Source organism: Agelaius tricolor, unplaced genomic scaffold (assembly GCF_023055355.1).
Source record: "Agelaius tricolor isolate 1412-34295 unplaced genomic scaffold, bAgeTri1.0.p SCAF_16, whole genome shotgun sequence".
Taxonomy (NCBI): domain Eukaryota; kingdom Metazoa; phylum Chordata; class Aves; order Passeriformes; family Icteridae; genus Agelaius; species Agelaius tricolor.
Genome location: NW_027269276.1, coordinates 7,441,012 through 7,465,447, shown reverse-complemented (window position 1 = coordinate 7,465,447; position 24,436 = coordinate 7,441,012). Strand labels below are relative to the sequence as shown.

General features: G+C 47.3%; 1 protein-coding gene across 3 annotated transcripts in view; it reads left to right on the top strand.

Moving 5' to 3' along the window:
* NTRK3 (neurotrophic receptor tyrosine kinase 3) overlaps positions 1-24,436 on the top strand; it is a 218,569-nt gene that overhangs the window by 48,296 nt on the left and 145,837 nt on the right. For all 3 annotated transcript variants that reach the window (XM_071441298.1, XM_071441300.1, XM_071441301.1), the window contains exons 4-11: positions 4,615-4,683; positions 11,800-11,957; positions 14,249-14,391; positions 14,917-15,058; positions 17,203-17,499; positions 20,850-20,873; positions 21,643-21,713; positions 23,759-23,861. In XM_071441298.1, the coding sequence (XP_071297399.1) occupies positions 4,615-4,683; positions 11,800-11,957; positions 14,249-14,391; positions 14,917-15,058; positions 17,203-17,499; positions 20,850-20,873; positions 21,643-21,713; positions 23,759-23,861 (1,007 nt within the window). The remainder of the gene's footprint in view (positions 1-4,614; positions 4,684-11,799; positions 11,958-14,248; positions 14,392-14,916; positions 15,059-17,202; positions 17,500-20,849; positions 20,874-21,642; positions 21,714-23,758; positions 23,862-24,436) is intronic.

Below are 24,436 nucleotides of genomic sequence, written 5' to 3'. Positions count from 1 at the left end.
CACCATGTTATTAAAACGTGTGAAAAACTTCTCCCATGCAGAAATAAATGTGTCAGCTTGGAAACAAGGGCAAGTGGAGGATGGAGCTGCGTGGAGGAGGGACAGGTGCACAGGGTCCCTCCCCAGCAGCAGCGTTTCTGCCATTGCATCGAGCTGAACTGCATAAAATAACTTACAGTTTAATTACAGGGGCTCCTGCTTGTTGGTGTCATTAATGAGGCAACTGGCTTAATTTAGCTGAGTAAAAATGGCTTTAATAGTGGAAACACTTTTGGCTGCTGGGTAATTAAGGGAAAGGGAAAAAAAACACTGTCTCCTCTTGCATTAAAGTCTACTTGTTCTGGTCCGCACGGAGCTGGACTCCTCTTTGTTCCACCTTCACCCATCCCTTTTTTTTAACCCCAGGAGCTCGTTCAGGACTCCATGGGGCACTCCATGGCTCCATCTGTCACTCATGCTGCAACAAAATGGCAAAGGTCACCTCCCCTCCCTGTCAGTCACCAAGGCAAGGTCTTGGCAGTGCCTGTGGGAGCCGTGGGAGAGTGTGTGGGACACAGTGTGTCCCCCCTGAAGTGGAGGGAGAGAGCAGGACCTGGGATTTAGCTGTCACTCAGTGGTGACAGCCTGTCCCTGAGGTGTGCAGTGAGGTGCTGATGGAGAGGGCTGCTGGGGACAGGAGCAGGGCCCTGGGAGCACGGCTGCTGCAGCAGCAGGGCTGTGGAGGGGCGTTGAGCCTGAGCCATGGCTGGGTTGGGTGGCTCTGCCCTGGACCTGGTCCAGGTGAGCTCTCTCCAACCCCCTCTCCCTACTCAACTCCTTTTGGAGGCAAAAAGCACCCTGGCAGCTACTCCTAGAGACTGTCTCCATGGAAAAGAGCATCTTGTGAGTGATGGAGAAAATGTCCCATGGCAAAGAAGCACTTTGAATATGTTCCAGGAGTGCTGATGGCAGATCTGTCCTGGGAGAGACAGGCTTCTGTTCATTGCTGAGAAAAATGCAGGGAAGGCATTTTGCTTCCCTCTGCCTGTGTTTCCTTGATGTGTGATGTGCTGTGTTTTGTTACAGGTGGAACTGATGGATAGTCTGTTATAAAGGTTGTCTGGCACACTGCTACAGGACTGCTTCCACTTTCCTATAATTCTGCCAAATTTTAATTGCTCAGACTGAAGTTTTCTGTTTTGGGTGTCTGCTCCTGGCTGATTCTATTTTTTCTTATTTTTTTCTAGTTTCACATAGGAGCTTTCTCAAATGTTTGAGATGGTAGAAGGGAGGTTGGGAAAAAGCTGTTTTGTTCAAGCTAGAAAATGCTGGTGATGCTGCTGTTACAGAACATTTGCATCCACCTTTTGTGGAGGGAAAGAAATATTGTCAAAGGGCAGATTTTGCTTGGAAGACTTGGTTTTGCTGAGAGACATCTTAGGTCAGCAGAATGGCTCTTGGTCCAGTTGGAGGGGAGAAGTTTTGCCAAGGATGTTCAGGAATGAGTAAGGGAGAGGAGTAGCAGCTCCTCTTGGGGCACTGCTGTTGGTGTGGGAGGGTGTAAAAGTGGGGAAGATCATAGGAAATGTGGGCATGGATAAAGAAATTGAGGCTGAGAAATATTTGTGAGTGGTTGGAGAGCAATGAGTAGTGCAATTCAGCCAGCTAGGAGGGAGAAGGAAATGGGTCAGGAAGGAGAGAAGCTGGCACTGCTCAGCCACAGCATAGGGTGATGGGGTCGCTGTCACACCAGTACCAGGGATTTGGAGGGCTCAACAGGCTTGGAAATGCTGCAGGAAGGCAGAATGGGCCTTTGAGAGGCCTTGATTTGGAGCTGTGAGAGGACTAGTTCTGGATGTGAGGGCCTTGATTTTCCCCAACCCTCCCCATTTGTGCTGTACAGAACACTGGGAAATTTGGCATGTGCAGCTGAGGTTTGTGACTGTGGGGAACCTTGCAATCACCAAACAGGAGTTACAAAGTGCTGGAGCTCAGAGGCTCACCTGTGGAGCCATAATTTAATCTCCTCGTGTGCATGTACTGTGATTCCATCTGTAATTACAGAATCACATGCTCCCTTCCCCAGGAAACCTGTCCCATCCAGCATGTGGGATGGACCTGTTCTGGGGAGAAATCACTGCTGTGCAGTGAAGTTTCTCTGGAGGAGCTCTATTTTCTGCAGCACAAGTCAGTAGCTGTACCCTTTTGTGTGTGGAATCCCAGTGCTGGCATCTCTGACCTTTGGAGATTTTGTGACCGAAATGGTGCATTTTTAATGTGTGTTTGTGTCTCTGTGCTGAGGTCTGTCTCTGAGCCTGAGGAAGGACCTTTTGTGACGTTTTGGGGTACCCAAGGTGTCAGTTTCCAGTGACAGACATGTTCCTCCCTGTGTGTGTCCAGGCTGATCTGAAATGGAGCCGTGGGTGTGTGTGCCCCTGCCCAGCCCTGCAGAAGTTGATGGTCAGGTCAGATCAAACCCTGGCTTTGCCCTTTGAGTCTCCTGCCAGATGTGAGCAAGGGAAGAGCCATCTCCTTTGTCCCCAGTGCTTGCTGGGGGTTATTGTCTGGGGGAGGGAGGAGGTGGTAGGAGCTCGTTTCCAGGCACTGTGGGAGATGAGGAGCAGAGCACATCTGCCTGGCAAAGCCCCCTGCATTAGTGAGGATGTATCCTTTCTCCATCTCTCTGTGTCCTAAATTGTAATAACACGATCATGCTATTTTTGATTCCCTTATTTGCGTGGAAAGCCTGTTGTTTTTTCTCTTCTCTTTCAGAATCCAATTTTCTCTTGACATTTCTGCCTAATGTAGCAAAACATGACCTTTGAGAAAGGACATTCCAGCGAGATTCACTCCCTCCTCTGCATTTCTGCCTCTCTCCCACATCTTGCTGTCTCTCATGCATCCCCTTTACGCTTCCTTCTCCTCCCTGGGCTGGGGGAGGGAGTTTACTGTCTCACTTTTCAGTAACAGTGAGTTGCTCCTTCCCCTCCCACTTTTCATCTGTCTTTGCAAAATTTCCAGGTGCTCAGTGCTCTGGGGTGGATAAAGGAGGGAGTCTTGTAATATTTTTCTTCCCCCCTGCTTAGCTTTACCTGCCATTTTTGCCACCTTTGTCAGAGTCTGGAAGCAGTTTGTCTACAGACGTGGGAATGGTGGGCTCACAGTCATGTGAAATGAGGAACCTGTGGTTTGCTGTGGTTCCCACAGCGGGATAGTCTGATGTGAAGCAGAGCCAGAATTTAAAAAGGCAGCACTGTGCCATCATTGTGTTTGGGCTTGTTCTTCTGCCAGGCTCGTGGAGAGCCTTTGGGACAAAGCTTTGCTGTGTGAGCAGCTTCCCCACTCCTAATTGCAGACTTCTATGCAGGTGGGACAGGACCAGAATTGCTTTTCCCTTGCTGAAACTCAGTGTAAGGAAAGAAATGAATCTGTCATCCCAAATCCTCGTGCATCAGACCTGTGCCAGCAGGAGCCATTCAGGGCTTTGCTGTCTTGGTTTTAGCACTTATTTGCAAATCAAACAGGGTTTGGGGGCTGAGCCCTGCACAGCTGGACTGCCTTGGGTCATACTTCCTATTTGGCCAGCCTAGAGCTGAATGAACCTCAGGTGATTGATGCCTCTGACTCTTCATTGCTCTTCCCTGTGGACCAGGCTGAGGCAGAGGGGCTGCCCTGCCTGCCTGTGGCTCTCAGCAGGGATGGATTTGGTGAAGGATGTGAGGCAGCACCTCCTGTGTGTTCTGGAGGCCAGCAAAGAGATATGGGGCATTTGGGGTTCTCCCAGAACTTGTGATCACTTGTTCCTCTGCTCACTCACCCACAGACTGGTCACTGGTGGCTCTCAGGCTGGCCAGGTGTCCCTGGGAAGGCTGGCCAGAACAGAATAAATTTCATTACCATCTTTTTGTGCTGTTAGAAACCAGGGGCTGTTCTCCTTCTGCTCACCCTGCTCCAGACACATTTCTTCCTCTTGTTTTTATTAATTCAGTTCCTTTTACATTCTTTCATCCTCTCTGGCTTTCAGCTAAAGAGAAGATGTCTGCTGGGTTGCAAAGCTCTCCCAGGTAGATGAGATTTATGTTTTTGCAAGTTTGGGCAGATGGAGAGAGGGATGGGGAGCTGTTGGCTGCTGTAGCAGTGGTACCCCTGGGTGCAAGCAGCACACAGCCATTCTGGGACACCTGGAATGCACAGCTACTGCAGATCATATGATAACACCTTGGGTAATCATCGTGCTGTCATTTGAACCTGGCTGTTACTATTTTTAACCTGAGGTTTGTACTTAATTTTTTGTTCAAGTTCTGAAATTAGACTTGCTCTTTTTGCTTATGGTTGGTTGAGCTCCAGATTCATGGGCAAGAATCAGACATTGGAATTTTTTTTTCCTTAACATTGCAGCAGGATATAAATCATTTTTCTCCTTAAAAGGAAAAAAAAATAAAAGAAGAGAAACTTTCATTTGGGTTTGTCCTCATTAAAATCTCTCATTATGAAATCTGAACTTGGGTTCTAAACTGCTTGACAGCCTCCCCATCGAGGAGAATGATGAGCTCTGTGGAGGTGGTAGGGCCATGTGCAGGAAGAATTATTTACAGTGACTACTTTATTATTTTTTTTTTTCCCCTTAATTTTCAGAGACCTCTCCGGGAACCGGCTCACCACTCTGTCATGGCAACTCTTCCAGACACTGCGACTCTTTGAACTGTAAGTCCCGCCCTGGGGGGATTTCCTGGGAAAAGACAGGAGGCTGAGAGGAGGAACCATTTCCAAATAGAGTTATTTTGAAGCCAGCAAATAATTACCTAAAACTCCAGTGGGCAGCAGCATCCTTGGGAGGCTTTCCTGGGTATGGGAGCACCAGAGCAGAACTGCTTCTCTTTTAACTTCACAGCAGCTGGCTAATTAATGTTGGGATGATGAACAAGTCATGCTTGGAGTAGTAAATGGCTGACCAACTCTGGGAGCACATTAGAAATACTTACTAGGCCAGATTTTGAGTGAATCTCTTCAAACACTTGCTCTCATCTGTCGCAGGGTAGGGCTAACTGCTTTTCTTTAGTTGGTGCACATGCTTTACAAGACCTCCCTGCTTTTTAGGCCCATGATTCCCTTTCTCTCTAGCAATGGAGACACCTCCCAGCTCTGATGTGGGAGATGATGAGATAGTTGTGCCTCCTGGGGCACTGGTGGCCTTCAGCCTGCTGAATTATTGATAGAGCATTCAGCATCGTGCTTGAAGAATAAGTGGACACGAAATCAATGGAGCGTTGCCCTGATGACCTGTTTTGTTGAATTTTAGGAATAGTTGTTTGGTGGGTATAAAAAAAAATATATATGTAGGATTTGTCCCAGAGGATCCTGGGAAGCTCCATTCATCCTCACTGATGATCAATAGAGCTGTAAGCTAGAAGTGACTTATGAAAGAATAAAGACAGTCTTTCAAGTGGGAGTAAGTGTGTTATCACTGGTGTTACTGCAGTGTATTTTATTTCTGTCAAATTGTTAAATGAAAAATACTAATAGTGATATTAGAAAATGGAGAAACGCCCTTCTAATGGGGAAATTTGGCTTGCAGAGTTAAAATGCTGAATTCAGAATTTGTCTCCTTGCTGATTACAGCTCTAAATATTTTTCAAGCCTGGCTCGGGTTTCAAGTTTAATAGCATGAGTCATTTGTATTCTTAGACCTTTACTTATTGTCATTGCACTGTCTGGCAAAACTCAGATTGATGGTTGTTACCCAAGAGAGACCCAAGAGTGGAGGAGCAAATGGGACTGCAGTCCTGAGCTGGAGGCACTTGCAGGGCCTTGGGGTAATGGTGAGCCTGCAGATTAATGGGAATACTTCCAAAGGGGGCTTGTTTTTATGTGCTTTTGCTTCATTTGGTCATATTTTGTTTCTTCAGGCACGTCCCAGGTCTGCCAGCTCCAGCCAGGCTCAAAAGACCAATACCAAGCACAAAGGGAATTGAGAAGCTGCTTTTTGGGCAGCAAAGGGTCTTTCACCTGATGAATACATCTGTGCTGTCCTGATATGATGGTCCTGGCAGGGAGCTGGTGTGCTTGGGGTGGCTTTGGATGGTGTCACCTGGGGCCAGCACTCTGCAGCTTGGCGAGCAGGAAGGAGCTGAATTACTTGGCTCCAGTTGGAGCTGTGCTCAGAGCAGCTTTCTTGGAGATAACAAATCCCAGTGAAGCAAAGAAATCGTGCACAAAGAAATGTGGGAGATCACAGGGCTGGTTGATAGGGAGCCATGGTGGGGTGGGAAAGCAGTTCTGATGTGGTGTGTGCTGTCCACAGGGAGGCTTGGCATCGTGTGGGGCAGGAGCCTCAGCTGAACCTCTCCTGCTGCAGGCTCTGGAAGGGGTCTTGGCAAACCAACCTCTGGCACCAGCTCCAGTGAGCAATTTAGACCTACAAATGTGCCTGCCCACAGGGACTGCCTTGCTGCTGGCTGGGCTGGACTAAGAGCCTGGTCAAGTTCATTTTTCCTAAAGAATTGCTTTAGGTGCCTTCTGCAAATGTTCCCCTCTGAGTAACTAAGGATCCTTCACCCACATAAGCATGGCTAGAGTGGAGGAGATTACCAGAATAATGTGTGATGCTGATCCCCAGACACAACAGGAGAGGGGTGTTTTATTGGATGTCCACTGGGATGTCAGTTTTTAAGGGGCAGGGGGATGAGCCTGCAGCATCCTTCTTGGGACCATGCTGAACCTTGGAATTGTTGGAAAGAAGGCAGCACTGAGGTGTAGCCTGATCTGTGGGCTCTGAATAATCATTCACATAAAGATGCTGGGAATTAAGGTAAACACACTTTATCTACTGTCAGGTGTTTGTAGTCCTGACTGCTAGAAGGACAGGACCTGTTGGTGAGGAAGAGCAGATCTCCACGTTGGGGAGAAATTACTAATGAATCCACAAAAGTGGGAAATACTGTATTTTTTTTTAGAAATGCAGAGGATGGGTGAGTAAGAGACAGTTTTTTGGCACACTGAGCTCCAAGGAGGCTTCCAGAACCTGGGAAGGAGACGGAATACATGGCCCACATAAAGCGAGTGTGAAACACTGGTGCAAGCTAGAAAGGGAGTTGCAGATTGACATCAGCCAAGGACTTGAAATTGAGCCCAAAACTCTGTGGAGAGGGAGAAGGTGGTGAGCAGCAGAGGCCAATGCAGAGACACCAGCCTGAGGAAGACAGGCTGAGCAGCAGCATTTGTGCACAGCAGTGGAGAGGCCAAGAGACTTCAGGGACACAGAGAAGCTGGCCAGAATCTCTTTTCCATGTCTGTGTGGAGGGTTGGTGGAACAAGTGAGTGCAGAGGCTCACCAGAGATGCCTTATACTGAATTCCAGTGCCCCTGTGCTATCAGGAAATCATGGAAGGAAAGCCATCCAAGCCAAAACCGTGACTTAGAGCGAGGCAGCTCGGAGCAGAGGAGCATGTGGTGAGGGGAGCAGTGGCAGGATTGTCTCCAGGACAGTGCTGGGAGGAGAGGAGCTACAACTGAGTGTGGCATGGAGATTGCCAGGGAACGTGAGACCTGACAAAGCCACTCACAGTGAACAATGAGGAGTAAAGATCAGAAGAGTGCTGGGCAGGTGGATGGCAACTTGGGGCTTGAAATTGCTGCTTGTCTGCATCCAAGGCGTCGCAGCCTCGTGAACGTGGTAATGCTTTAAAGGAGAATTTCTTGTTCAGCAGAGCTGAGATTTTTCCCTGCTGACTCACTGAAGAAAGGATGGCAAAAATGAGGCACACTTCCAGAGAGTATTATCTCTTGCTCGTTCTGGCCAGAAACAAGGCTTGGAATTGTTTCCAGTAACTCCAGCCCTAATTCCCATGGCATGGGCTGACCTTGACCAGCAGGGCTCAGGCTAATGAGTGCACAACTCTCCTAAGTCTGAAACTGAGTGTGTGCAGGGAAGCATCTGACACATGCAACAGCTCATAAATGTTGGACTTAGAGCCTTTCTTATCCAGAAGTCACAGCTGGTTTCCTCTGTCATGTCCTTGGCTTCCTTTGTCATATCCTCAGAGAGCTTAGAGCTGACATTTCAAGAAATTCCTTCCCGGAAAGACCTAAGACTCTGGATCCAATTACGTCTTTGGTTGTATAAAACCTTGTAGTCCTGAACATCTTGCTGCTCTGCCCAACCCATCAGCATTTCTAATACCAGCAGTCCCTGCCAAGTTGCCCTGCAGTAAATTTCTGCAATGCTACAACAAGAGGCTTTGGTGGGGATGGGGCACAGCAGCATTTCTGTTAATGTTGTGAGACCAAGTTTACATGGTCTGTGCCTCCAGCTTTGAAACTTATCACCACCAGCAGTCCCAGTAATAGAGCTGTGGCCAGACAGTGGGTACTGCCTGCTCTCTGCATTAGCTGAACCAGCTGTCAGACAGCACACACCACTCCCTGTCCCAGTCCTTCCCTTTCTATCCCAGCCCCTTCTGGCAGGGGTTCAGAAATAACAGTTTTGGTTGGTCCACCAAGAGAAGCCCTGGTTCTGGGAAACTAATAAATAAAAAAATAGATTTTATTCTCTCTCTGCTGCATGCTCTGTTTCTCAAGCTTAGGGAAGTGGCCTCAGTCCCAAGATAGGAAGAGCATTTTAATTGTAAGAGTATGAAACCTTGGCAGGAATTTCATGTGAATTGAAACAGACAGAAGAAGTGTGGCAAGGATCTCTGCTGCCCTCTGAGAGGTTTTAGCTGCAGACAGCTTTGCTTTAGCTGATGAGTAGAGAGGCATGGGACGGGGCGTGTGTCTCATTTAGCTGCCTAGTCTGGAAAAAACTGCTTGTGTGTGTGAAGTCCCTGACTGTTCCAGAACACACTGGAGTGTTGATGGCATCTGTCTCCCACACTGGTCCACCCTGGTGAAGGCTGTCCAGGCAGTTTTGGGAGATTGTGGGTACAGCTCTCTGCAAGGAGCAAAGCTGGGCTCAACCAAGCACCAGCAGCATCAGTTTTGTTGAAGAATTAATTTGATGCCTGCATGTCCTAGGGTTTCAGTTCTGATGGGTCATTGTCTCATCAAATAACAGCTCATAGCATGATTGCCACCATTTTTCTCTTTCCCAAACACAGTGTACCTGTTTGGGGAAGGGGCTGTGCCCTGAGTACACCCTACTATCACTCTCTGCTTATGGTGCTGGTGAGTGGCTCTGTCTCAGGTGCAAGTTCAGTCCCTTTTTGGATGAACTCCTTGAGTGCCAGAGCAGCTCTGCTAGTGCAGAGAGCCCAGCTCCCTTGCAGCTGTGACATTTGCTATTTCTCACAGGCATTTTCAGTTTTAAGAAGGGCTGAAGAAGGTGTGGGGGTGTACACAGCTCCTGGGTGCCTGCAGCCAAGCACAATTTGGCAACAATTGCAGCCTGCATGCAAAAAACGCCCTTTGGGTTTGTTTGCTTGTTCCAGGATTAAGTTGTGCTGGATGTGTCCCACAAAGGGCCCCTTGATTCCCACTGGGGTGCTGCTGCACCCATGGTCTGCAGCCCATGGCAGTGTCCTCTGGTCCAACAGGGTGTTTTGTCCAAAGGGCACATCTTCTTGCAGGAAGAGAAGGTGCATTTATATGCACAAGCAGAGGTTTGTAGGTAGTGGAGCTGTGTTACACAAAAGTGGGAGGAAAAGTTGGAAGCAGCTGCAATGGTCTCTGCAAGGGAAGGGAAGGGGTCTGAGGAGAGAATTGGATGTCCAGGTTTTTGGGCAGGTTTAGGACAATGTGAGTGTGGAATTCCCTATGCACCTCTCTGGGGAGCAGAGGCAAGGAGGAAAGGGTATTTTCTGCATGTTAGGAATGCTTTAGCAATGCATGTGAGGGACAATGGGTGTACATGTGCCCCTTCTACCCGCAGAGCTGTGCCAGCTGCCCGTGGCACTCAGCACACCCAGCCTGTGATGGAAGTTAATTTGTGCAAAGGCCCCTCTGGGGGTCTCGATTAGAGCGAGTTACACTGCTGGTGTTGGGGCAGGTTGCGGGGAAGTTCTGCCCTGAAGCCCGTGGCTCCTGTATTATTCATGGCCCTTCATGAATTAACAATGGGCCAGGAAAGCTGCTGTCTATTACTTACAGAGCTGCCCTTAAGTGCCAGGACAGCAGCTCTCCCAGCAGCCTCGTTTTGTGAGGATCCTCGTATCATGTGAGGATATTTGCAGCAGAGCAGAATTTCTCCCCCATTGCATCTGAGCTCCCCCAGCTCCCTGCCAGATCCCAGGGTACACCCCCGGTTACCTGGCCTGCCCTTTCCCACTTGCCATCCCATGTCCTGTTGGCATCAGTGATTCTGGGGGGCTTCTCAGAAGGAGATTCATGGTTGTGTGGAAGAGGATGTAAAGCCTGTGCAAAGCCCTGGCAGTACCTGTCAGAGCACGCAGGGAATGTCTCATCACTCAAATCACTGCACTAATCTGCTCTGGTCTGTTAAATTTAGTGCTTTGGCCTTTGAGTTGCTTGTCTGAGCCTTGTACCTGTGTCACAGAGGTTTATGTGCTTTTGGTGGGAAAGAAATGAACTAATGAAAAGCCACAGAGTGAAGCTTAACTCAGTGTTTGCTCTGAAAAAAAGAAGGTCAGATGACATCTTGATGTATTAGAAAATGCAAAGTGGTATCATTAGGGTTCGGGTTAAGCAACCCTGGGTGCTACCAGTTCCTCCTTTTGCAGCACTGTATTGACAAAACAGCAGCTGCAGATGTTTGGAAGGTTGTTTCCAAATCCTGTTAGTGGGTGAAATTAATTTTGTAAGAGCAAGCATGAATTTTGCAGTAACACATGGAAGGGAGCAGGAAAAAAGCTTTCCTCTGTATGATGGGGGATCTAGATATCACATGAAACAATGGTTTGACCTTTGGAGATGCCCTTCTGCTTTGGGGTGACTGAGCTCATCTTTGGCACTGCTGGCTCTGCTGATCCCAACTTTCTTTGCTTTGCAGTTGTGTGGGGAGATATTTGAGATATTTTGTTTGTTCAGGGTGTATCTCCTAGTTTTGCTCAAATTATTGCAATCAGCTTTGGTAGCTCAGCCCTGGCTGAGCACCGGGCTATTCTCCCTGCTGGGACTTGGCCTTCTTGCATGTCCACAGACACCTGCAGAGCTTTAAAAATGTAAATGAAACGGTTAATAGGTTGGAAAATCAATTATAATAAACATTCCTGGTATATAAACTATGTGTAAGTGTGTTTTAAATGAAGTACATTAAAGGCAGTGCTTTTCTCCATTTCTCCTGGCCAGGTCAGCAGGGTCTCAGCACAGTGCTGATTGATTTGATTAAAATGCATGTTCCCCTGCACATTAGCTTGTGTTCTGGGTCACCAGGAGCCTGGGTTTGTACAAGGAACTTGGGAGAAGAGCTGCCAGCTCCTCTGAGTGCTTGTGGGGGCTTGGATTGTGCTTTGCCCAGCAGAGTCTAGGACCACCGCTGAAGTGGGATTTGAAGGTGTAAATTGATATTTTAGGGCAGTAGAGAGCTGTCTGCTCTTTTGCTGAGGGGTGAATCTTCTGGGTGTCTGGGTGATAGTGGGACCAAGCCACAGCAGTGCAGATCTTGTGGTGAGAGACAGTGACTGCACCTGGGAGCTGTAAAACCTTGTGTGCACTCATGAAGGAGACTGTGAAGGCAGGGGTGTGTGACTGTGGCAAAGACAGGAGTAATAAGTGCCAGAAGACCCCAGGTGGATAATGCAGAGAAGATTCTACTTCAGCTCTCACACATGCATGGTGGCTGTCCTCCCTGGGGATCCCAGAGCCAGGTGACAGCTCTGCTCATCCTTCCCCATCCCAGCATCCTCTCTCACCTCTCTTTGCCCGCAGGAGACTAGAGAGGAACCTTTTTAACTGCAGCTGTGACATCCGCTGGATCCAGCTCTGGCAGGAGAAGAGCGAGGCAAACCTGCAGTACCAGGATCTCTACTGCATGACCATGGATGCAGCCATCATCACCCTGAAGGAGATGAACATCACCCAGTGTGGTAAGGATCCCTGGGATGGACATGAGGGAGTCCAGGAGGGATCCCTGAACAATTCAGTACCTCAGCTTCAGGAACCTGATGCAGCAGGATCTCAATGGTGTGGTTGAGAACACAAGAGAAGGTTAAAGCTGGTTGGGATAGTTTGTAGATTAAAAATAGAATATCTGGGTAAATGTGAGGCTGCTATTAATGTGCTTGTGAAAGATATTGGGTGATTTGGGGCATTTTCTTCACTGCAATGCTGCTGCCTGACAAAGTGTCTGTAGTGAGGCTGTGTGATGTCTTGATAAGAGCTGTTTCATGTAGATCTTCCTGTGCCTAACAAATCCTAGAAGCAGCATATTGTTAAAAGACACTGACACAGAATCTTCTGTAATTACTCTTAGGAAATACATGTCTCTATTAATTTTCTTTTGTTTTATTTTCCAATTGAAATCCCATATCTGTAGGGAAGAGCCAGAAGTGAATTTATATCTCTTTCTATTTCCTGCTGATGTTTAAAAGAGTCCAGCGGCCCCAGGAGCAACACGAGGCATGTTCAATAGTTATCCCTTTTTCCTTCACCTTGTTCACACGTCAGCTGCCTGTTTGGTGTCAGGTTTTGCTCTGCTATTGCTATTACTGGAAAGCATCCCTTGCAGAGTAAGGAAAAAGAGATGTACCTTCCACAGAGCAATTAAACTGTCTGTACACAAGCAGCTGTCAAACTCACAGGCTGAAAAAAGGAGGAAAACCAGTTTTGGTGTTTTTTTTTTTTTTTATATAATCATCCTCTGTACTAGGGATTTGGGCTTGTTTCTTGTAGCAGTAGTAGACAAACAGCATGCACGTTTGGATTTGCATGACTTGGTTTTTTTTGTTGTTTTGTTGGTTAGTTGGGTTTTTTTGTTGGTGTTTTTTTTTTTTCCCAAGTTCACCCTGTCCCTTTAAGCTCTGGAAATTGGCCAAAGTGTGCCTTTGTGTGGATGAACTAAAAAGATTTGAGAGTGCTGTAATTTCCGCCCCACATGGGATAAATAAGCTGCAAGGATTAAACAACATCGAAAAAATCCTTAGTGATCAGGGACAGGCGAAGAGATGGGTCCATCAATGGTGGCATTAGACTATAGGGGACAGCAGGGTGCTGATTTGGGAGAAAAAATGTGCTGGTGTGCAGGGTAAGCATCTCCCCTGACCATGCAAACTCCTGGAAGGGCAGGGAGCCACAGGGGTCTGCTTTCCTCCAGAGAAGCCCTTCTGTTCAAGCATTAAGACTCCAGGGATGCTGATTTATCCTTGTCCTTTGGTGCAGAGGGCAGGCATGGCTTGGTGTGGCCATGTTTGGTACCAGCTCAGCCTGGAGAAGACCATACATGTCCTTCCCATCTCCCTCTCCACTATTCCTGCCACCTATGCAGCTTTGCCAGGTTTTGACTGCTGCTTTCTTTCTTCTGGCATCATCCTAATCAGTACAATGCTCCTTCCTTCCTGGTGTCACTCTCTGATTGCCATGAAAGGGTGTGTGTCCCCATCCGTGACTTTGCCTTGGCATGATGGATGCTGCTGCCCTATGGTGGGATGGGACCCCTAGTCAGTTCCTCCTGCCCTGCTTGCTCAATTTGCCTCTGAAAACCTCCCCTCTTCAAGAAAACTCTTTGGCCTTCTTGCAACCAGCACAGTCTTGCTTCCCTTCACAAGGATATTTGGTGCCTGTGGCAGCAAGCAAGGAACTGGTGTAAATCAGAGCCACCATAAATCAGTGAATCCCTGTGCTACCACTGAGGAAGAACAAGGGCACCTTCTATTAGGAGAGCTGCGGTTAATATGAGGACACATCCTTGGTCATCTTTTCTTGATTGTTATAAATTAGAGGGACACTTCCTTCACCTGGAATGCTGAGTGCTCTGTGCCTTGTCCCTGGGGGTGGGCATGCCTTGGATCCTCTCCCAGCACACACAGTTTTCTCATCCCAGGTGATTGCCCTCGTGAGCAGCTTCTGTGGGAGTAGAGAGATGGGTATGGGAGTTGTGTGAGAGGAAGAGTGGCCAGGACTGGACAGCAACTTTTGGATTCAAAGCTGATGAGAGGGTCTGCTCAGCTGGCACCTCTCCAGTGTCTACATTTTCCCCTGTCTCCAACACCCTTCCTTTTCTTGGTAGGGCATAGACATTCTGTTGCCTCATGCTACTCATCTCAGGGTGTTGGAGGCTGATTTGGAAAACAGCTTGGTGCGATCTGGGTCCACACACTTCCTGTGGCTGGCTGTAGAAAATTCTGCCCCAGACCTGAGTAGTATTTTTGGCTCCTCCTAGACCTTCCTGAGATCAGTGTGAGCCACGTGAACCTGACGGTGCGGGAAGGGGAGAATGCGGTCATCACCTGCAACGGCTCAGGATCGCCGCTGCCGGACGTGGACTGGACAGTGGCTGAACTCCACTCCATCAACACCCACCAGGTAGGGGCTGCAACACCCCAGTGCTGCCTGTCCCTGTGCCAAAGCAGCCCCCAGGGTTTCCCAGGTCCCTGCATACAGGGTGGATGGTTTGAGAAAAGAAAACTTGTTGTATCCAAAGGAAAGCTGGAGCCATGCTCTAGCCATGTGAGAAGCTGGGAACCCCCAGAAGGGAGCAAAACCTTCCTTCTGTATGGCCAGAAAGTGAAGATGACAGAGCTTCAGAGCTCAGTGCTCCCTGATTGAATTAACTCATGTGTCCTCTGATGGAACTCCAGTGAAATGATCTGTTTGCAATAGCTAAGTAAGATTTTCTAGAGGCTGGCCATGTTTATCAGTGCTACAATTCCATGGCTCTCCCCATTGCTGTGTTTGATCAGGTGAGGAAATACCTTCCTTCTGTCTTTGGATTTTGGGGACCTCCTCACATGGAAACTGTGATGCTCCTTTTCTGGGGATGGTAGAGGGGGGTAAAGGACCCACCACCAGATACCGATTTCTGTCTGTATTTGTCTCTGGGATTTTCAGACCAACCTCAACTGGACCAATGTTCATGCCATCAATTTGACCTTGGTGAACGTCACCAGTGAGGACAATGGATTCCTGCTTACCTGCATTGCTGAGAACGTGGTGGGGATGAGCAATGCCAGTGTGCTGCTCACTGTCTACTGTAAGTACCAGTGGAGAGCCCTTGTCCATGCAGAGCCCAGAGGGGCTGCCCTGGGAGCTGTTTGAATGCATGGCCACTTGCCATCTGTCATACTGGGTTTGTGGGTGAAGATTAGGAGGAGCTGAGCACAGTGAGCTGGAGGTGGATCTTCACACAGCTCTCCCTCTCAAATGTCAGTAATTTTGCTTTACTGATGCCTCCATTAATCTAGAAATGAGCACAAGAGCAAGGAAGGAACAGCAGTGCTGCAGTGGTGGTGGTGGGAGTTTCCTGCCTGTGTCTTGGAAGATTGAATAGACTAAAGGAAAGCCATAGAGGGACTGAAAATCTCTTAACAAAAGCAAAGGTTCTTGTCTTGGTGCTATGTGAAGGTTCAATGGCACCCCTGCTAAAGACAGTTTAAAACTTGCCACTAATTTCAGGGATGTTGGGGCTTCCTCTCGGATCAGATCCTACAAAGTTAAACTTCAAATGTCATATAAATGTGCACGTGTCAAATATGAGCTGTTCACTTTTATCTGCAAGTAGCTCAACTTTCTTTGTGCTTTCTAATATAACAAACCCCTGACCTTAAAAGGAAGTTTACACAGCTTTGTGGTCTCAAGCAGCTGAGATTTGCTCTATTTTGCTGTGTCTGTAATATTTGCCCTTACTCTGTAGTTTGAAAATCTGCCCCCCACCTCAACCTTGCCATATAGAGCAGAGATCCTTGTGGGATTCTGGCTACTCCTGGTAAACCCATTCATCCTGTGTGATGCTTTACTACTTTCATCTTCCTCCCAATAAGTGCTATTGATGGACTGAAGGATGGAGGTAATTAAAGCTCAGCCCAGCTCAGAGCTGACTGGTCAGCAGATGGGTGTTTTTTGCACAGTGTTTTAGCATCTGTTCCTCCACCCTTTCGACAGCACTATGCCCATGCTTATTTTCACCCGTGAAATCCTCTGAGCTGCTGACAGTTTCTGCTACCCTTGCTCTTGTTGCACAGAGCCATCACTCAGGCTGTAATTTTACACTGGAAAGATCTGGGTTTGTGCATGTAGGTGGCTGCCTGTTTTGAATCCCCTTGCCAGGAAGATGTGAACAAGCCACATGCGGATCTGGGCTGGTGAACGAGAGAGGGTGGCTGGGACACAACTCTGTGGTTCAGGGTAGATGGGCGCTGCTGGGAGAATTTTGCTGAGCTCCAACCAGCTCTGCGCCTTTTTCTCTTTTGTCAACTTCACTGACTTAAAAATTCACTGTCTTTTTTCACAAAGATGGGTCAGATTTGGTATGTTGCTTTTCTTCCTCGTTGATGCCGAATGGATTGTCTTTGCAGCTGGATGGCAGCAGGAAAAGGAGAGTTTTAGGGAAGACATACATCATTGTGTCATGTATCTTTGCACAAAACTTGTTCTTCTAGTTCAGACCTTGCCAGCCTTGGGGTTTGGGACCTTAGGTGTAGGCGTTGTAAATGGGGTTTCAGAAGCTATAGCAGAGCAACATTTGAATTCTCGGCGTGTCCCAAGGGGAAGACAATGCATATGTAATAAATTGCAGGTGGAGTTTCTGCTTTTCTTATCCCTCTCCCACTCTACTCCCTTTAATTAAAACACCCCTGGAGGCTGTTCGGCGAGTGAGAACTCCTTTGGGATATTCAGGCAGTCAAAGCCCCCAAGGACAGACAGTCTCTGAGGGATGTTTGCTTCCACAGCTATGCAATCCAGAATTGCTTGGTGCTACTGGAGATCTCCCACGGGCACCTTGCACATCTGTAATCTAATGTAACAGTGCTACGTCACCGTGTCCTCCTTAATGGGGACAGGCAGTCTCCCCAGGATCCCTTGAGGGAAGGAGAGCAGCAGTAGATGTTGACAGGACAGTTTGAGCTTTATTGTTTCTGGGCTGGTGAAATTTCCATCCCTGTCTTTTATTTATACCCCAGTTTGGAAGGCCAAGAGGCCTGGCCATGGCTCAGACCCTCCTTTGAGGGAAGGTGGAGTGGTTCTCATGACAGCACTGCTTCTGTACAGACCTCCATGGGAAGAGTAGAAGGCACAAGTGATTTTGGAGGTTCTCAGTGCTCTTAGTTTCTGTGCTGTGCACAGAGTGGTGACGTTGGGTGGGGGTTGCTGTGAGCCTGCCATGTTTCTCTCTGCTAGATCCCCCTCGCATCCTTACTCTGGAGGAGCCGGTGCTGCACATGGACCACTGCATTGCGTTTGCAGTGCATGGGAACCCAGCTCCCACCCTGCACTGGCTGCACAATGGCCAGGTCCTCCGCGAGACCGAGATCATCCGCATGGAGTTCTACCAACAAGGGGAGGTGTCTGAGGGCTGCCTGCTCTTCAACAAACCCACCCACTACAACAATGGCAACTACACCATCGTGGCCACCAACCAGCTGGGCTCAGCCAACCAAACGATCAAAGGACACTTCCTTGAAAAGCCTTTTCCAGGTAGGATATTCCGTTTATCTCATCAGGGCTCCTTGCAATCCGAAGGTCTTACTATGGCCCTGCCAGGAATGCTTGCACCTCAACAAGGCCTTGACAACCCAAGTTGGCTTTGCCTGAACATCAGGTTGAAAAAGGTGACCCCTGGCAGCCTCTTCTTCTGACCAGTATGATTTTCCTCCACAATGGTGTCATATGAACTCTTCAATGCTGGGAGAGGTGCTAACTGCTTTAGATAATTTTATTTTGTAGCATATTCTGCAGTGTATTTATATACCTTATAAATATTAAAAGACCTTTAGGAATTTCCCTGTGAATAGGATGTAAGTTTGCCCAATTATTTTGGATCTCCTTTTGTGTGCCCCAAAGACGTTGCTGAATTTTTTTCTAGAGAAAGTGTTCTGCTGTGTGGTAGTCATAAGCTATAGAAAGGAAAAGCCTTTGAAGTGATGCAGCCTGTCCCTTTGTTTCTTTTACTTCTAGCTTGCATCTGTGAAATGATTAAAGCTGGATGCAGCAGTGTCAGGATTGTTTTCTTTCCAAATGCAACATGTGCAATTCCAGGATGACAGGGCTACAAAAGATGCGACAGCTCAATTAGTCACTTTGCATCAGTTTGCTGGGATTTCTTAACTGATTGCTTGGAATTCCCTGTTGCACTCCCTGGTGATTCACAGCTAAAGTGCAGAAAAAAAAACATTTGAGGATATGAGGATCCATCTCTGGGAAGCACTGTAGAGACTTTTGTGGTGGCCTGTCTGCTCTGTAGGAGCATCCCTGACAGTGAAATACCATGCTGGCCATCATGGAGTTAAGATCTCTGCTGCCTTCAGGAATGATGCCATGAGAAAGTGGCAGCTCTAAATTGGCCCCTGCAGCCCAAGAAAATCCAGCAAAATAGGGCGTTTGCTAAATATAGCAAAATACCAACGGTACTCTCATTTATTATTTATATCACACCATATATGTACACAGAATTTTCCCGCAGGTCAAATATCATAAATGCAAACCCAAATCTCTGCCTTGAAGATCTGACAATTGAACAAATGAGCTGATATGGATGGGAGTGGAAAATTTGTATTCTGACTTCAAGGATGCTGCCCTGTTTGACTATCTGACCTATTTATGTTTCCTTCTGTCAGGGCAGAAGAGCTTATCAAATGTAGGTGGGTGAGGAGAAGTGCACAGGTTTGCAGTCTCAGGTCTGTCAGCTCCCACCTTTGTGACTCAATTTCCCCATCTGTGAAATGAGGGCAGCTCCTAAGTGAGTGCTGGACCTGCAGGAAAGGGAGGCAGATATGCTGTTCTGGAAAGCTGAATTTGGAAAGGAATCTGAGCCACTCTGTGGTGTGCAAAAGCACATTGATGTTTGAAGAGCATCTTGTGTTAGGGGCTCTGGGAGAATGGGGTTCTGTGAATATGTGTAAAATATTGCCCTTGTGAATGCAGCTCTGCCCATGGCTCATGTTGGTGTGGGATGCTTACTGACCATGAACCATCTCTCAGCAGCAGCTGACCCATTTCCTTTATTTCTTCTGATCCAAAGTCCCAAGCCATTCCTCACCCTGGCAGACCCTGTCAGCCCAATGCAGGATGTAATTTACTTTCCTTGAAGCTTGTTGCTTCGTCCGCTACCACAGCTGGCACACACATTCACTGCAGCTGACGTTTATAATTTCCCATTTGAAGGTAGATTCCTTCAGAAAATGCCACACACTGGAGGTTCCCCAGCGTGGCTCATTCAAGCCCCTTGTTGCTTACAGCAATTCACACGTGCAAGGGCTTTGCTGTCACTACCAAGGGTGAGATTATTATTCTTAATTAATTAATGAAAGCACAGTGCCTGGAAGGCTTTGTCAGCATGGAGAAGGAACAATGACCATGTATTTTAGCACTCCCTGGTCAAAAACCTCTCATTTGGTAAAAGGCCACACTCTGCTTTCCAGGCTGACAGGAGCAAGGTGCTGTTAGAAGCTGGGATCTGGGACATGCCATATCTGCCTTCTCTCTGATGCTGCAGGGCAGTGGCTCCCAGGACAGATTTGTGTCATTTCCTGTAAAAATCTCATTGCATGTTGTCATTGGTATCTCTGCCACAGGCTACCAACTCCTTATTTAATCCACAAAGGTTAATGTACCTGTGATGAGTGTTCAGTTCTTTGAGAACTTCTCACAGAACTCAAGTTGGCTGAAATTCCTTGGCTATTTTTTATGCTTGGAAAAATAGAGTTTAATGGAAAAAGAACCTTTTTGTGCATTTCTGTTGAATTTGCTTAGTCCAGCAGAGAAAAATGGAAAGGGGAAAATGTAGAGGCAGCAAGAATTTTATGACTAGACTCTGCCTTAATAGAAAAGAAAAAGTCTCCAAATAAAATATTTTCTTTTTTTTTTTCCTCTTACTAGAAAAAGCCAAGGAAAGTTACTCTTTTTCTAGACTGAAAACAAAAAATACTTGTTCAGGTTTTTTCCCCTGGTTTGGAAAGCCATGTTTGTCACCTGGGGTTTATTTTACACTCCCCTTCCAAGCCTCACCCATGCTCCAGTGTGAGCATCCCAGCATCCTTCCAGGAGCCCTCTGCCAGCAAAGCTGTGCAAACTCCTGTTAATATCGGGCTCAGTTTCTTACGCGGGCGAGTGGATTGGAAGCTGACGTGATTCTCACTCTGTGTAAACTGAGTGTCACCGAGGGCTTTAGACCTCACTGTCTGGGGCCTCAGGCACCTCTGGAGCTGAAGGAGCTTTGCTGAACAGACTGGAGCAGCCAGCAGGCTGACAGCAGGGCCTGCTCTGCTTGTCTCGGGCGAGAGGCAGCTCTTGGACAGCCACAGCCTCGCTGTCCAGCTCAGAAGCTATTGGCTGTTCTGAGTGGCTCATCAATAGCAGGTCACAGGAGGTCTCCTCCAACTCCCAGCCCCAAGCTGGGCTCTCCTCCATGGGAGTTAGACCTCATCCTTGAAGGATTTTATCCATGGGTGCACACTGCCATGCAAGGCAAAACCTGTTTCTGTCCCCTCCACCTCCATCCTGCAGAGCCCTGTGTGTCTGTTGAGCTTTGCTGAAAGCAGGGGTGTTTACCAGTCACTCAAAAGTGCTACTTGTTCTTCATTTTGGCCTCAGAGTAGTATCCCTCCGTCCTCTTTCAGCCCAAGGTTCTCCATCCTGCCCTCCAGCATGTCCTGCTGGCACATCTGCTGCAATTTCCAGGAAGAGCTGCCCAAAAGGAAAAAATATGAGAAGTTTTTTGCCTGGGTTCTTTGGGGTGGTGGAGTATATCTGAAGTGGGTGGGGAAGGAGACCACTCTCTCTTTGCTGTGCTGCTAACTGTGTTGCTTCTCTCTTTGTCCCTCCCACAGAGAGTACAGACAGCTTTGTCTCAAGTAAGTGTCTCCTTGCCTTTTGAATACTGTGGCTGGTTTGTTTCTGTGGTTTCCCCTTCCCCTCTGCGATTTACATAGCAAAAGGGAGGAAGCCAGAAGCAGGCTGGTGGAGGCTGCACCAGCCTGGCTTCCCTGTGCATGAACAAGATTGTTGGGGAGCTTGTGACCAGCTTGATAATCTCATGAGACCAGGAGATGTTCGTCTGCCTCCAGTGGTTCCCAAAGATGGTCCTATAAAGGAAATGATGGTTGGTTGTGCTGTAGCAAAAGGGATCTTAATTTCATGCAGATTGGGCTGTCCCTAACAACAACATCTCTCTGATGTGGGCTGGGATGAGAAGCAGGACTCAATTCTGTCTTGTTTCTTCAGCAGATTCTTCCCTCCCAAAGCACCACACACCACAAAAAGCATTCAACTTACTCTTTGTTCAGATCAAGTTCTGCTGGGGTCAGCTGTGTTTTAACCCCACTTAGCTCAGTAGATTTCTGAAAGCCAGGAAGAGGGCTCAAGGGTGGTGGGAACCTATTCCAGGACACCAGGCACCCAAATGTTTCTCATTTGTGAGGCTGGAACAACATCAGCGTAGTGCTGGTCTGTGTTTTCTCTGCTGATGTGCTCTGATGGTTGATTTGTGCCTTTTGGAACAGAAAGTTTCAGCCTCTTTTAGGGGTGAACTGAATGTCCTTAGGTCAGGCACTGCTGTTGGAATGTGCTGGGAGTCCCATGGGAGCCACACTGAGTTTTCTGTCTCTGGTGTTTTGGTTTCAGTCGGTGATTATGAAGTGAGTCCCACCCCACCCATCACTGTGACCCACAAACCAGAGGAGGACACTTTTGGGGTGAGTCCTGGTCTCTTCTCTACAGAACTGCTCAGTATTTGTATTTCTCTGCTGTTTTGAGATGTTTGCAAGGGAAATCTCTTCCTTTATGACTCAAGACAGCAATCAGAGGGATTTTGTGGCTTGTGTTGGGCAGGTAAAATACTGACACAAACCATCTGATCCTCTTGGGTCTGCAGTGTGGAACCAGGGAACCCTTTGAAAATAAGGCATCCTGTGAAGTCTCTGCTGGCAGGGTCAGGAATTCTCACTCTTAAAAAGTAGCGCCCAGAGAACAAACAAGCAGGAAAATTGTGTGTTTTGGACTGTTATTGATCTGTTAAGCTTAGCCTGGTGAGGGACCTGGGTTTAGTTTGGTTCAATTCTGTCATGTCTGTTTGCCCTCTCTCCTGCTGTGTAGGACATGCCTAAAATGAAAAAGGAAAGTAAGTCTAGGGTTTATCAGATCTCAGCATTGTCTTTCTTCTGCAGAATCCTAGTAGAAAAAAGAAGAAAAAAGTGTGCATAAGTATTAGAAGAAAAAAATTAGCACATTACACAATTGCTCTAATTCTGTGAAAGTTTTAAGATACTGAAATCTGTGAGGTGTCAACAGAATAAGCAAAGCTCAGTCCACCCTGGTTTCAGTTCTCATCTAACAGAAAACCTCCTTTAACTGAAGTGGAAGCTTTGAACAGCGAGGCTGGAGTAATAATGTGCACTGATTATTAAATATAAAGCACAGAAAACAAACTGGGGATGAAAATAGAGTGTAAATAAAAATTTAAAAATATTATAACAAATGTACCGAGAGCAGGGAAAAGGATTGCAAAATGAAATTACTTCTTCTTAGTTAAATGATGTATTTTCTATTATAGCAGAATACAGTTTTGTAAAAGGAAGCAGTCTAAATGCATCACAAGACCTAGTACAGAACAATTGGACACATGCCAGAGAAATTGTTGTTTACATCAATGCAATAAAAAGTATTTTGAGCAAAGACTTGAAGGAATAAATATTCATAAATATTAAAATGAGCCTGGGATTGCAAACCCTTTAGGGCAAGGAGGTTTTCTTTCCCTGCTTGTACACTGCCACAGTGGAACCACAGCTCCAGTGAAGGGCTTGGACATTGCTCTACTATAAATATTTACTAATAAAATTACAATCAATAAGGAACCGTTAGAGGCCTTCGGAAAACTCAGATGTTTTACAAGAAAAAACTCCTTAGTTCTACTTAATTTCTTCTGTTTTCTCTTTTGGTTGTGCTATTTTCCCTCACTCTGTCCTGAGGGATTTTTGGATGGAGGCAGAATTGTGCTCCCGGCTGAGCTTTGAATAGCTTCAGTGTTGTGATATCATGGCAAAGAGCTGATGTCAGAAATGGAGGCTTGGGATGCCATGCAGTGAAGGGAGAGCCCAGGCATTGGAGCAGAGGCCTTTTTTCCCTGAAGATATATGGAGTGAGAGGCTGGGAAAACCTGGTACCAGAACATCATCACTGATGGGAAGATCCCAGACCTCCCAGTCCTGCCAAACGCCTGCAATGCCTCCAAGCTGCACCAGTGCCTCCATAGCTGATATCCACAGGGCTGCAGCTGTGGATATCACAGCTATATATGTGCACAGATAGTGTGAGCCTGTCACTCTTGCACTGAGAATGACACAGGAACAGGCAGGAGGCAGTACAGGAGGCAGTATTGTAGAAAGAGCAAAGAAGGCTTTATTCAAGAGAACCACGCGGTTTTTATGGAGTGATACAATACATTGTATTTGATTGGTTAGTTAGCAAAAAAACCTTCCTCATAAACCATCCTTGAGAAGAACAGAAAGACAAAGTAGAAAAACACCACCTGCAGATTGTTTATACTTAACAAGTTATCACATCCTTACAACTCCCTAACAATTCTCACAAGCCATTGTGAGAAATGCTGCTGTTTCTCTCTCTCTCTGTCCCATGGCATCCACGTGAGCCTGCAGAAAGGCTAAATGGTCAAGGAGGTGCTGTATTTCTGATTTAGACTCCTGAATTCCTCTGTGTTTACTCTAAGGCTTTTTCCTTCCAGGTTTCCATAGCGGTTGGGCTGGCAGCTTTTGCTTGTGTCCTCTTGGTCGTGCTCTTTATTATGATCAACAAGTATGGCCGGCGCTCCAAGTTTGGGATGAAAGGTAGGTGCAGTCGCCTTCCCCTAGCAGGAGGCACCTTCCAGGATTGCCCGGCTCTTATAGCACACGTGGAAAGGTGGTGTGGCTTTATTCCTACAATGCAAAGCCCTCTAAAGGGCGTGCAGTCCTCTTCTGCTTGTTGAGAGAGTAATGGAGACAAGTGGGCTGGTGGTTCTCACCTGTGTGAGCTTCCTTGGGCACAAGTGTGGATGTGTGTTCTTTCTGAGTACATAACTGCATCTACAGGTTGTCCAGGAGAGCTTTGAGTCTGCTCCCTCCAGCCCTGCATTGTGTTCAGGACAGCATGGTCTTGGGTGAAATCTGTTTTATGGACTTGGTGGTGCACAGGGTGTGCAGGGGGGACAGAAGGATGTGAAATTGGTTTGAATTCTCGTGGGAAAGCAGGTGCAGCCACTCTCTGCCTATCTCTGAGTGAGGACTGAGATGCTGCTGTCACGTCATGTCCATACTGGGAAGGCAGTGGTGTGGAAGGTCACTTTCTGATGACTCTCTGATGAAAGGTTTTCTCCTCTGTGTCATGAATAATGACTTTAGAAATTTATTTCAAGTGTCACTGA